The sequence below is a fragment of the Sinohyriopsis cumingii genome, chromosome 2, assembly GCF_028554795.1.
Source record: "Sinohyriopsis cumingii isolate HCF-2022 chromosome 2, ASM2855479v2, whole genome shotgun sequence".
Taxonomy (NCBI): Eukaryota; Metazoa; Mollusca; class Bivalvia; order Unionida; family Unionidae; genus Sinohyriopsis; species Sinohyriopsis cumingii.
The window spans coordinates 143,632,646-143,646,892 of NC_142962.1; the positions used below are offsets into that span (position 1 = coordinate 143,632,646).

Below are 14,247 nucleotides of genomic sequence, written 5' to 3' on the forward strand. Positions count from 1 at the left end.
TCTTCTGGTGAAAAGACACAAGTATCACTTGCCACCTAAAAGGAAATGTAATAGCAAAACTTTATAGATGGATACTGTGGCATCCATATGGCAACTCATATTGGCATTATTTTCATTCAGGATCAACTGGACATCAAAAAAGATTTTGGGTGAAAGCTTGTGTCGGGGGAGTGATCAAAACAATATTTTTAAGATGGCTGCTGTAGGGGCCATATTGAACAACAGATAGGTACCATTTTCATTTAGGACTAACCTAACATCGTAAGAAGTATTTAAGTGAAAACTTCTTTTATTGATCAGACCATCCATTCAGGAGGAGTAGCGATAACAAGATTTTCAAGATGGTCACTGTGTGGCAGCAATATTGGATGTTGGATTGGTTCCATGATAAAAAGATTTTCAAGATGGCCACCGTATGGTAGCTATAATGGATGTTGGATCGGCACCATTTTCATTTAAGACTAGCTGGACATTACAAGAATCTTTTGGTGAAAGCTCTACATCAATATGACTTCTGTTCCAATGAGAGCTGTTGTAACAAGATTTTCAAGATGGCTGCCTTGATGTCAGACTGGTAACATTATCATCTACAGTGCATATATTTTTCAGGTTTAGTGTGTAACTTAATTGTCTAAAAGGTAAACTAAGCCAAAACTGAACTGATTTTTGTCATGGTTTATTCTTGTTCAAATTTAGTCAATAAAATGAAGACATAAATACTGTTCACATGTAATAAGAGAGTTGCCAATTATCAGTACTATTTATGTATTGATCGTTTACATAAATTATAATAAGAAAAAGTGGCACTATTAAAATACAAGAGTTAAAATATTTGTATCTAAAATAACAGTACATTAGTTTTGCATTTCAAATTCACTTGAAAAAGCAGCCACAATTTTAAGGAAACATTAAAATCAGATGTAACAAAATAATGGTAATTGTTTTAACAACTGTACCCTTTGTTCATATATTTATTATGAATGTTGTTTTTTATTATTATTGACATAACAAATATGTAGTGATTTTACCAAGGAAAGAAATCCCAAAAAGCACAGTGAAAAAGTGGTAAACACATTAAAAGCACAAAATATTCAAAACTTAAGACTGAGCTAGGATGTGATCAATACAGGAGGTAGAGTATCTGTACACAAATATGTCACATATAGTCTTGTTCATCCAATAGAATGCCACCACCATACCAATATGCCACAGTTGATGACTGGAACCCACATAATTAAATCTACCTGAAATAATAAAATATGAAAAATAACATACTACATTCACCAATTATACTGACCAGACTGCAGCTATTATTTGTGCCCGCACATGGGGTCAATCATGTTGCATAACGTCTTATGCAGAATGAACATGGTAGACCCTGATCTAGGACATTACAGATCTGAGATTGTACTTGCAAGTACATTATAGAGGATAAATTTAGTAAATGTAAACTCCATTTGTGCTACCATAGTATGGAAAAAAGGTAACAAAAGTATTTTAAATCTTCCATTTTATCAGCTCAATCCATATTGCATGGGCTCTGTCAATGGCTCTTTGATAATTTTAAATTATATCCCAGCTGACTGTATAGATAAAATAAAATGATTGTTTGAATTCTCTACTTCAGACGAACACATAGATAATTGAGGAATTTGTCTTTCATTAGAAATATCAAGTCATAAACTCAGAGTCTTCAGGGGACAAAAAGCACAATTTATGATCAACCTTATGAATTTTAAATGCCTTTATCAAGCAATCTTTGTGATGTTAAAAAGAAGGAAAAGAAAACAAAAAACAACGGAACGTGTTAAAAAGATGTTTTTATTATTTTAGTTATTAAAGGAAAATTGTCAAATGTTTCACCTATTGTATCAAAGTCAGATACTGTTGGACTCGTTTGTTTTACAAAGTCTAAATCCGCTGTAATTTTTTAATTGGTTGTAGCATAATCAATATAGGAATTTGTGTATTATAATGTACTTTGATGATTAAGGTAAGTGTTCAAGTCTTCAAAAAAATGTCAACATCACTGCTGACTGGTAATAGTTTAAAAAGAAAACAAAAACAAGATTTTTACATAACATTCATATTATAAATTATAATCAACAGAGTATATATTCAGTTGTCTATTAAATATATTTAAGATTACCAGTAATAAAATAAATAATTTAAAGCATGAAGGGTGGATAACTGAAGAACTTATAAGCACAGATCTTCACTTTTTAACTAATTACTTGTAAGAGAAGGACAATACAAAAGTATGCATAGGTCTTGAAAATGACAATGCATCTGAACTGAGCAACTGCATACTACTACTTTATAAAGAATCAACTGAAATTCAAACTGACATTTCATGAGGAAAAATTTCCATCTATTTAACATTCACTTCTCATCTAAACTAATTCTCTCCAAAATTTATAATAATATAGACCTATATTCTGAATTAGCAAACCATGTCGGGGAATTATAATATATGACTTAAATTTGATATTAGAAAATTTTGAAATTTATTGTCTGGGACTTGAGAAAAATTAAAAGTTTTCTACATTAAACATCTATACTATACAACAGAATGTCTTTGTTCCCAACACATACCAAGCTACTTCATATAATCATGAAATTTAGTCTGCATGTTTTGGATGAAAGAAGGAGCTTTGTTCAAAAATGTTTAATTTTTTTTTAACATAGTTGAAATTTAGATTCACATATTTATTATCTTTTTCTTTTAAATTGATAAATTACGGTATGATTCATTATGCTTGCTATTTTGTAACCTCTCTGACACATAGAGTCACATGAAACAGAAGTATAAAGTATACATTGCAAAATGACCCAAAATTTAATCAACCACCCTTCTTATGTTAAATACATCTGTCATGTAATAACATGAAACCAACAGTGTGACAACAGTTGATACATATACATCTGTCATGTAATACCATGAAACCAACAGTGTGACAACAGTTGATACATATACAACTGTCATGTAATAACATGAAACCAACAGTGTGACAACAGTTGATACATATACAACTGTCATATAATACCATGAAACCAACAGTGTGACAACGGTTGATACATATACAACTGTCATGCAATAACATGAAACCAACAGTGTGACAACAGTTGATACATATACAACTGAAATCTGTTGTTGATAATAAAGATAATGTAATCTTCTGCATTATTATCAAGAAATGAACTGAAATTCAAATGACTAAATAAAATACATAATACCATTTGGTCAAATGCAGACACACATAAACATCACAGTCCAATGTTGTATCTCAACAAAATGTTTTTGAGATCTAATTATGAAATGTAAAAGAGTAATTATTATAATTTCTGGTTCATTCTACATGATAAACTGAGGCATGCGCACATTTCATATAAAACAATTCAGAATAGGTAAGTGCAACCAATGTCCTCTGAAACAGGTACAAGTAAGTAGCTGTCTTTCAAAAGATACAAAATGAGGCTTAACAAGTATCTCTTATCTTACATGAAGACTATTTATTCCTATAGCAGGTATACTCATTTTCATGCAACATCAGCAAAAGCATGTGTTGTTTTCCCCCTGAGGTTATCAAAAATAATACTAAAACATTATGGAGAAGGTATCTCCATTACTGTAACCACTGTTGGAAAACACTTGCACATATATTATTTTTCATGATGAGAACAAAGTCACCAGTGCAGTGTAAATTAGATCATTATTATTTACATATTCACTGATTGATTTTCAGCATAATGTACCATATGTGGTCATATAAGTCATGTCCAACTGCATACTGCACAGACCCAGATCTGCCACTGCATAATGTGCCAGCAGATCTGGGTTTGTGAAGTTTGTAAGGAGTAATCAGTAGAACAAATAATATAGACCCTGATCTACAGACACATTGTTTGACCACAGATCAGGATCAATGTTATCTGAAGTCTGACTTGACTTATAAGCGAATATATATGGTAAGAAATGTTCTTAAGAAGTACAAGTTTTATCTAGAGTTAAATGATTGCTGGTATACCATACCCAGCAGAGTAACCTCAAAAAGAATACTACTCACCTATGTTAAGACAAATGTAACCAATTCACTTGCTAACTACAGAAAAAGCTAGCAGCTGACACCACATGTTCCAAAAATTAAAAGCTTTTATATCTGTATGTATTCCACCTTTTCTATGTGGAATATAGATATACTACTGAAACAATGAATTCTGAATGAAGCTAATATTTTCATTTTGAAAGGGCACAATAAATCAAATTCTTGTTAAAGTATACATCAACACAGTCATGCACGTGCCTATACTGATCTTAAACCAAATACTGAAGTTTTAAAATTTAATACGAAATGAGTTTTACCCAAGTAGGATAATTCCTGATTGATAAGTGCTCATCAAAAACTCCCAGATGAAATTTATCAATTGCTAAGGACTTTTACAATGGAGGCCTGGCACTAAATTTGGTCAAGAAAAGCAGACGGCAGGTCTAACTATTTTCAGTGAAAGGGATGGTTCGATTTGTTGCCAATAAACCGCTTTCATTGTGACATCATAGCATTTAATATTCAATCCAATTCACATACGATCCCACCTCTTGTTTGACCTAATTTAAAAATGTTAACATAATTTAAAATTGTTTTTTTTGGTTTCATCTCGCAATGTATTTATATAATGATCTTTAACTGAATATTGATGATGGGGATGCCAAATAACTTGAATTACTGGTATCATCATTGAAAGGTACGTATGACCAAATTCTCAAAAATGACAACTGCAGTTGAAATAGTACTAAATGCCTACAACCTGCATGTTTTGTACATTACAAGTTTCCATTCCATTCCACTCCTGGTCCTAAACAGGTTACTTGGTTTGTAATCCATTCCATTCCTGGTCCTAAACAGGTTACTTGGTTTATAATCCTTTCCATTCCTGATCCTAAACAGGTTACTTGGTTTGTAATCCATTCCATTCCTGGGCCTAAATAGGTTACATGGTTTGTAATCCATGCATGTTTTGGTATTATGCATTATGTTATATGTCTGTAATTCCATTTGTGTACTGGTGTTTTGGTTCAATTTTTAATTTTTCAGGATGAAAGTGAAAAAAAGGATTATGATAAATAGGAAAAGGAAAGCAGTATCTTTGTACTCTTTTTAAGTCTAAAGTGGAATCACATTTTCAAGTGTACATTATTTCAATGTATTTTTTGTGTCAGGTAGCTCATATATAATCTGGTTGTGTCTCTCTTTTCAGGAATTATAAAAGTACCTCTACCTTGTAAGATACCCTGATAGCAGTTGGTCACCCCCACAATGACTAACACTCCTACTTATTGATACTGTTAGGGTTCGCCTAACATTTAAGACTGTTCTTGTTAGAGTTAATGTTCTTAGAATAAGTATTTCCTTGATTTTAATGTAGTCACTGAAATGGCACTGTAGCTTTATCATGTGACTTTTAACTGTAAATGTATGTTAAGCTAAATTTCCGTCACTCATTCATCTGAGTTCTCAAAAAGAACTCTTAGTTCTGAAAAAGAGCCATTAGACCTGAATAATGTAAAGTCCTGAATAAGGACTATAGACTGTCTGAAGATGAACCATTAGACCTGACTAATGTAAAGTCCTGAATAAGGACTATAGACTGTCTGAAGATGAACCATTAGACCTGACTAATGTAAAATCCTGAATAAGGACTTTAGACTGTCTGAAGATGAACCATTAGACCTGACTAATGTAAAATCCTGAATAAATCTTAAATATTGCCATAATTCTGACTTTGAATGAACATTCCTCTAGTTGTAGACTGCATTTATGAATACATAGCAGAGCATATTCATCAATGCATATGATCATCAGGTGTACTGTTGGCAGGGACTTAAGATAACAACCTGTGTATTTCTACAATAAACAGTTAGAATTACATTTTCCTCAACTTTCCTTATGCAGAAAGTCAAAATCTTAGTTACAAACTGTCGATCTAAAACCCTGATTTACAAAATGTTACATGAATGTAGTGGATGAACTGTAGATAAAAAAAACTTGATCTACAATGCCTAAAATGTTGGATGCAAACCTATAACAATATCTCACCTACTTTGTCCTACATTCAACTTATGTTAGTATGTATGGTTCCATGTGTGTCTGTTTTTATGTGTGTCTGTTTTTTGGAGGCTACATTTATTATTTTCCCCTCTTTTACCTCCTACATGTCTTTCCATGTGCAGATTCCACATGGTTATTCTTGCATCACAAACATTGGCTTTCCCTGCTATAATATATGGTAACAGTTTTAAGTTCTCTCTTGTAAATTTTTCATCCATTTATTTGCCCAGATTGTTTCTGGAATCTTGTTGATGCAATTAGTGGTGACTGGGTCAGACATTTAGTCTAACTTTTGTATATTTCTTTCCCTATTCCCAAACAAATCACAAAATGACTGAAACTCAGTCTTTAGCTGATTGCAATATATATATATATATATATATATATATATATATATATATATATATATATATATATATATATATATATAAACCATTGCCTAAAAAAATGTAACCATAGGCCTCCTAAAATCACAAGTCTAGCATATACTGTTTATAGTACACTTCAAAACTATTGTGTAAATTTCATCAAAACATAAAATATAGGTGAATAAGTGACCTACAAAAAGATTGATTAAGTCTCACAAATTATATGAAAATAAAAAACATCTTGTATGCTCAGATGAGTAAACATCGCACACAACAACTTGCAGAAAATGAAAAGTATAAATTAGAGATTTTTAAGTACACTCATGTTCTACTCTATATAGTAGAATTTCTCTGCCTGCGTTATGCCACCACATAAAAGCAATAAGAACTAAAATATGCCACATCTGGTGACTGGAGCCAATGTAGTTAAACACACCTGCAATTGGAAAAGGAAAGGAAGGGTAAGTGCACAGCAGACAAAAAGTTGCATTCTCACATACCTATATAATAATTTTTATTCATAACCGAGTGTACCAATGAACAACTTCTTTCGAAATTATTAAATGAAAATGAGTTCTTAGTTAGTCAACAGCAACAAAATTGGGTTTAAAAATGAATTTTTCCTGTTCTGTTGTTGATCTTAAATGAAGCTTGTTAAAATGGATGCAAAAATACAACTTTAGAAAACAAACGAGGGTTTGATTTGACAGAAATATATTACAGTACTAGATTAAGTACGCAAAATGCTTTATTTTTTATTTAGTTTTAATATATAGCTATTGACATTTTGCAAGAATTTAGTTCCAGTCATTTCTTTCACTAGACAAAATTGTTTTTAAACTTGATGACTTGTCATGGATATCCTATGAATAAGACTACACATCCTTTCCATTAATTTTTTTTCATATTCTTGGTCATCATTTAAATGAAATCCTACTTTAATACATGTAATTTTTTTATAACATTTAGAATTTCATAAACAGTTGGGGCATAATAGTCATAATATTTTGTTTGTACTAATAATTTTTGTGCACAGAAGTTGATTTTAATTGTGGATATTTAGTTGTGTTATTTTCATACAAAAGAAGTCTAAAATATAAACATCAGGATGCTTATGAAGTAATATATACACTGACAGTGTGAAAAAATTGCCAAAATAAAGCAGATTTATAATGAAACTCTGTTCCATGCAGCACATGACTTTTGCCTAGATATTTATGACTTCCTCTTTAACTGATTCAGCCCCAATCCTGTCTGTAGGCATGATGAGGCTGTACCCTATTTCCGAGCTCTGCAGCATCAAGGTCATTTAAGATACACCAACGTGGGTGGTATTACAAAAAAGAAGACAGATATAGCTCTAAAATGATACCAAATAATCTGGAAGTTCAAGTTGCACTACAAAATACAGAGGGAAAAACCTCATTTTTTGGACCTGGTTTTTTCTCTCACCTAAAATTCACTCATGGTCGGATTGCGATATTGTGTCTGGATTTTAGACCTTTTGGCCTCATATCTAAGGCAGACCAGTCTGAACTGCACACAGGCAGGTGAACCTTTGCAAAAACTAGGATAAGGTGGGCATCTGGAATAAAGAGCGGTCTCCATACAAAAACGATGGGTTCATTAAGCAAAAAGAAATTATTTTTTTTTACCGTTCTGCTCATGAGCAAGCAAAATAACCAATGGAAAATGATGTTTCTAATACAACTAGGCATTAGTCTCATGGAAAATCCGTTGAAAGCCGATGTATTCAGATATAGCCCCCCAAATGTCTTTCCTATGCACATTTCAGGCGAAAACAACAAAAACCACTGGGGCCGAATGACTTAATGGGAGAATTTTGATGACATCACCAAATCTGAATATTACTTATTTATTTCATCATTTGTGCATCAGTATTGCACATAAGTTACAAAAAGAGCCATTCAAAAACCTCTGGGGCTAAATGAGTTAATATCAGTGTGTCAAAAAAGGTACAAGCTAGTTTCAACAGATTGTACATTAACATTAAATTAGGATAATAATTTTAGCCTTTTTTTACATCTAAATCTAGGGCCCCCAAGTGGATGAGTACTCTAAAGTGCTCACTGCCATGGATCATTGCCATCTCACCTCTGTCTGTGTGGGTTCGAGTCTCAGGTTCGGCCAATGTGGGTATGCGAGAAAGCATGCCAGTAGTTTCTCATGGGTTAGTGGTTCTTTCAGGGGGTTTCCCAGGTTCTTCCTCCAACATTTATACTGGCCGCCATGTACAGCCTATCTTGTGCTGAAAAATAGCGTTAAACCCTGCAACAACAACAACATCTAAATCATGTTAAAAAAATCATACTTCCAAATCATATTTAAGAAATACCAGATCTTTCACAGAGATCTAATTTACAAATATTTATAGAACTTCCTGTCTTCCAGTTTGCAAATCTTTTTATAAATCATAATAAAATACATAATCTCCATTATTATAAGTGAGTCGGTGATTTTGTCACTAACATGATAAATGATAATAAATGATAAGACAAAACAATGAAGGAAACAATCAAGACCAAATGAACTAGCTTTTAATAAAGTACAGCTCATAAAAATTTTCATTACTTCACACATCCAGTTGGAACACTTAATCCCCTCCATACTCAAAGATAAAGCTGTGTAGGAGGGGTAAATACCTTCAAATCATCACTGCAACTCAGCAAGCATGTATTGTGCTTCTCCACCATGGAGGTGGCAGGTCAAAATTTATGATTGACATCTGAATAGCCAATGCATGAACGCCATCCATGGAATGACAGATGTCAGAGTGACTTATTTTCAAATACCATTTGAAGAATCAATTAAATTTGTCTTTATGTCAATTGACGATAAAATCATTAAAAGGGTCTTGTATATTCAATACAAGTGTGTTTAGAAAGGATTACCTGCTTCTATGCATTAGACTTCTGTTTGCTTTACTACTAATGTAAAAACTTTATATGCATTTCCAATTCAGCAATGCAGCACATGAAGTTTACCTCATGATCAGTGGAAAATAGATCAGACACTTCCAGAATTTTATTGTTTTTACTTAGTTCAAAATGAAATGATATTTCTCCAACAATACTTACCCAATCACATGTTAAAAAAACTCCCAGTCACCATGACATGACATTGATATATTGCTCAGCTTAAAAACTAGTGACACCTGGTGCTTACAATTGCCTCCCAAGTATGCTCAATGCCCAATTTTTGGCAATCTTAAAATAGCCAATAAGGCCGAGTCCAACATAAAACATTTGTTAACAACAACCAGCTTCAATGTAGCATGAAACACTTTATAAAAAATGGGGTGGACATATGGACTGCTGGTAAATTTTTATCCAGAGCTGGGAGTTCTGTATGGAAGCATTGGAGTTTACTTTGTACCAGCATGATGAAAATGTTGATGATACCTGGCTTTCTGAAAATATAGTGTTAGTATTCTTCAGACAACAAACTGTTCCAGATAGATGGTCATTTATCTCTCATATTTTTTCAAGACCAGGGAAGATGCCGGAAGGAAAGAGTCTCTTCTTTGATGTTGACATCTACCAAAGCCTTGACCTAACAGTAATGTGTGGTGGTCAGATGTGGAGGATATTTTGAATCTAACAAAACCTGATTAATTTTGTTGTCTCCTTAGCCATTCAATGCATCTGTAATTCAATGGCCATCAAAGATAGTTGTCATTACCAATCCTCATCGTTTGGTCCCCATTTCTGTAGACATAATCATACCTGATGGTTGGATATAATGTAGTTTAGATGAGGGGGACCCTGCAAGATCTCCCACAAGGCTCACAAACAATTTCGTCTTTGGATGAATACTTAAAATGTCTGTGCTGTCCTTGCAAGATTTTCCCCTTTTTTGTTTGTCTTTGCCTGACTTTTGTGAGACAGTTGCCTATGTTTCCTTGGACTATAAAGCGTACTTACTATAAAGTGAGGATGATGTACATTTTGTATATGCCAGACAAATTAATGCATCTTATTAATAAGTCATACCTGTTATGAACTGAATCTGCAAACAATAGGCAGTATGCGATAAAACCTGAATTACAACATGCAGCATCATTAGTGTATTGTACCATCAGTCCTAAACAGACTAAGTTTGACAATGTAACAAATTCACAAAAATGGAAAGTTATTAAAAATATATGTATACCACCTGTAGAGGAATGATAAATATACAATATAAATCCAAATTCCTGAAGGGATACTTGTATTTCACATCAATAATAGCATGGATTTTTGGGAGGTGTCTTCTCTGATGTTGACTGTATGACAATGAAACAAAACCTAGCAACAACTGGTGGAGGCAACAGGAGGTAATCAGGCAAGAGTTACTGTCCTTTGTCTATAGCATATATACAGAAAAAAAAATGAATTTCATCTTTTTAACAGGGCTGGATTCAGGAGGTAGCAGGCTTATATCCCAACATTAACGTAATCAGGAACATATAAGTTGAAATCTGAATAAATGACTTGATGAGAGACAAGCCAACAGGCTTCTTTTAAACATCATAACCTTTTCTTATTTGTTTGAAGGAAAGATAATCCTCTGTGACAGGATAGTTAAATTTTAAAAATGATGACGCTGCTGTTAAAAAAAATAAAAAAGAGAAAACACTAAATTTACAGTCAAATGTAAACCAAGTGCTTAGGTCTTAAGCAGTAATGGCAATACACACTGTCAACAACAGCATAGACTTCCAAGTCTGAATATACACTACTTTAACCCTATGAAATTCTGACAGTCAATTCAGGTACACTTTTCAGTTCTGAAATGAGCAAAAAGTTTCAGGCCAATATCCCTAATTATTTTATATATCTATCCAGTTTTAGAGCAAAATAAATCTGACAATTCAGTAAATGGTATTTTCCTTAGACCTACAGCTGTCTGAAAATGAGTTGTGAGTATATCACTTCCTGAGCTCTCTCACAAATTAATTTTTGATGACCTGATACACTGTATTTTCATTCAACTGATAATATTGTGATATTATTAACAATCTGATCTGAAAAGATAAAAACTAAATAAAAATGTATCCATTAATTTATATGGGCAACAACAAAGATAACTGACACATGATTCTCTCTCTCAAAGAAACTGTTTAGCACATGCTGGATGAGGTCATAAAAAAAAGAAAACCATGCCCTCTTTATTGACACTATGTCCGCTCTGCAGTGGTGGTTGGATGTAACTCTACATAAAGTGTGTTATGCAAAACTATTCCCCACGAAAAGCCACAGCAATTCTGTCAAAATGCATGGGAACAGGTGGCAGAACCTTTTCCTAATGATCTGAACCTCCAATGCAATGCATGGAAAAATAAAAAATCACATAAGATGTACTGTATATGTTCCATTTGAGTGATGGTATCTGAGTATCCATATGTATTGCTTGTGTGGTATATGAGTATCCATATGAATTGCCTGTGTGGTATCTGAGTATCCATATGTATTGCTTGTGTGGTATCTGAGTATCCATATGAATTGCCTGTGTGGTATCTGAGTATCCATATGTATTGCCTGTGTGGTATGTGAGTATCCATATGTATTGCTTGTGTTGTTAGGTATATTTGATTTAATTTAATTGTCTGATTGTAAGTTTTAATGTCAATGTAATGTAATTTTGTTTACTAGGAATTTGATATTTTCCAGAAAATTCAGTTTGACCTGATACTTTTCATAAATACCTAATAATAGAAACACTGTTTCTATTTCTTAGTTCCTGACTTTGATTCAGGAATCACTGAGACAAGTAAACAACTTTTTATTTTAATTTTATTTTTGAGTATAATGATTGGTTTTTATCAAGGTCATACTAGGAGTACATGATTTTTTATATGTAAACAGCCTCTATTTCACAATTCTGGGTTTTCTGAAATTGCGCAGTAGTCAGGTTTTATACTGATGTCTATAGAGAGATTTATCAGCTGGGCTTTTTTCTTTACACTGGAAAGTGTCTGTTGTGGCAGTTTGGAGTTATATGTTAATTTTTATTCAAATTATTTGGATTTTAAAGGATAATTCTTTTTCCTGGAAATATTTGAATGCTCATACAGAATTCTTGGACAAAGACATTTATTTAAATTTTATTCGGAATTCAAACACCGGAATATTGTTTTCTGTAGTTCACAAAGGACTGTACACATCAGCTCTATACCAACTACAGTATACGCAATCGTCTTCCATTTTGGAATTTTCGTCAGGACTCGAACTTGTATTCATTAGAACATTTCATTACTAGGACTTCTAAAATTTTTTAGTGGATTATTCTTGGATTATTTTTGGATTTGAGTCTTAAAACCTTAAGTTCTTATTTTTTCATTTTTACAACATTTTTCAAGGGAAATAAATTATTTGTTAAATTTTTCAAAGCTTGTTGTTTTCTCTCTTTTGTTACTGTTTATTCATACCTAAACACGTAACTGTGAATTCATCATGACAACAGCTCACATCTGCAGTCTCAATACCTTTATTTAATGTACATGTACTAATATTAACATATCTTCTCTATAAAGCCCACATTATATTACACATTTATTTCTAAAGTCCAGCTCTTAAGGCATTAAACACTGTTTACTAATCTTCATATATATTTTTAAATAATACTTTGGAATGTGTTGCTGGTAATATATTTTCACTCTTTATTTTTACAGTGTTTATTGATGTTAATGTTTATGATACAGGTTAATTCCATGCAGGTGATTACTCTTTTAAGGTTCTTAACCAGAGACACCTCTGTTCTCCCCAAAAGAAGTGTTTTAACTTTGAATTCAAACTAGCGTGAGCAAAGATCAAACCAACTGCTGCTTAACACATTAACCCCTGGAGATTTTTGTCATTTTCACCTGAAAATCGAGTAGGAAACACATTTTGAAAGCTATTTCTGAAAACACCAAATGCATGGTGATCTATCAATAACATGCTGCCTAGTTGTGTTAGAAACATCGTTTTTCATTGGCTATTTGACTCGCGCATGAGCAGAAGGGTAAAAGTTGGAGTTCTTTTTTTTTTTTTTTGCTAAACGGAGCCATTATTTTTGATGGAGACCACTCTTTATTCCAAATGCCCATCTTATCCTACTTTTTGCAAAGGCTCATCTGTCTGTTTGCAGTTCATACCGGTTTGCCTTAGATCTGAGACCAAAAAGTCTAAAATCCGGACACAAAATTGGATTTCAACCACGAGCAAATTTTGGGTAGAAAAAAGTTGGGTCCAAAAAATGAGGTAATTTAATCTGTATTTTGTAGTGCAACTAGATATTCCAGATTATTTGGATCATTGTAGAGCTACATCTGTCTACCTTTCTATAATACCACCCACTTTAGTGTATCATGCATGACCATGACGCTACAGAGCTCGGCAGTAGGCTACTACCTCCTGCCACGTTAAGTCGTCGCTAGTGGTTAATGTGTTAAATACATGCACTTACTGATACTGGTAATCTTTGGTGGGAATGAAGGGGACATTTTACAAATAAAGAAAACAACACTGGATGCTAAATGATCATTCTTGAGATTTAAACAGAATGAGCTTATATGTAATAAATATCATAAATATTTAAATATAAATTATAATACTTTGAAACAGTACGGTATGTATTTTGTATAATTTCCATTTACTATTTTATTACTTTTTATCTTTGACAAAAGCTTCAGCTAAACAGGGACAGTTAGATACATTCAGCAAAATTCCAATACTAATGTGTGATGGAATATTTATGACCACATCAGAGTAACTTATTTTAAAATTTAT

The 14,247-nt window shown here is 32.7% G+C and overlaps 1 protein-coding gene across 2 annotated transcripts in view; it reads right to left on the reverse strand.

Annotated features, from left to right (window-relative positions):
- Nucleotides 1-660: 660 nt before the first annotated feature.
- The window catches only part of LOC149805994 (progestin and adipoQ receptor family member 3-like), a 28,923-nt gene continuing 15,336 nt past the window's right edge, over nt 661-14,247 (reverse strand). The window contains exon 7 of one of the 2 annotated variants that reach the window (XM_089950803.1): nt 661-1,244. In XM_089950803.1, the coding sequence (XP_089806929.1) occupies nt 1,099-1,244 (146 nt within the window). In that variant the 3' untranslated portion in view covers nt 661-1,098. Of the gene's footprint in view, nt 6,912-14,247 lie in introns of both variants that reach the window. The other variant, XM_089950804.1, reaches the window with a different exon arrangement.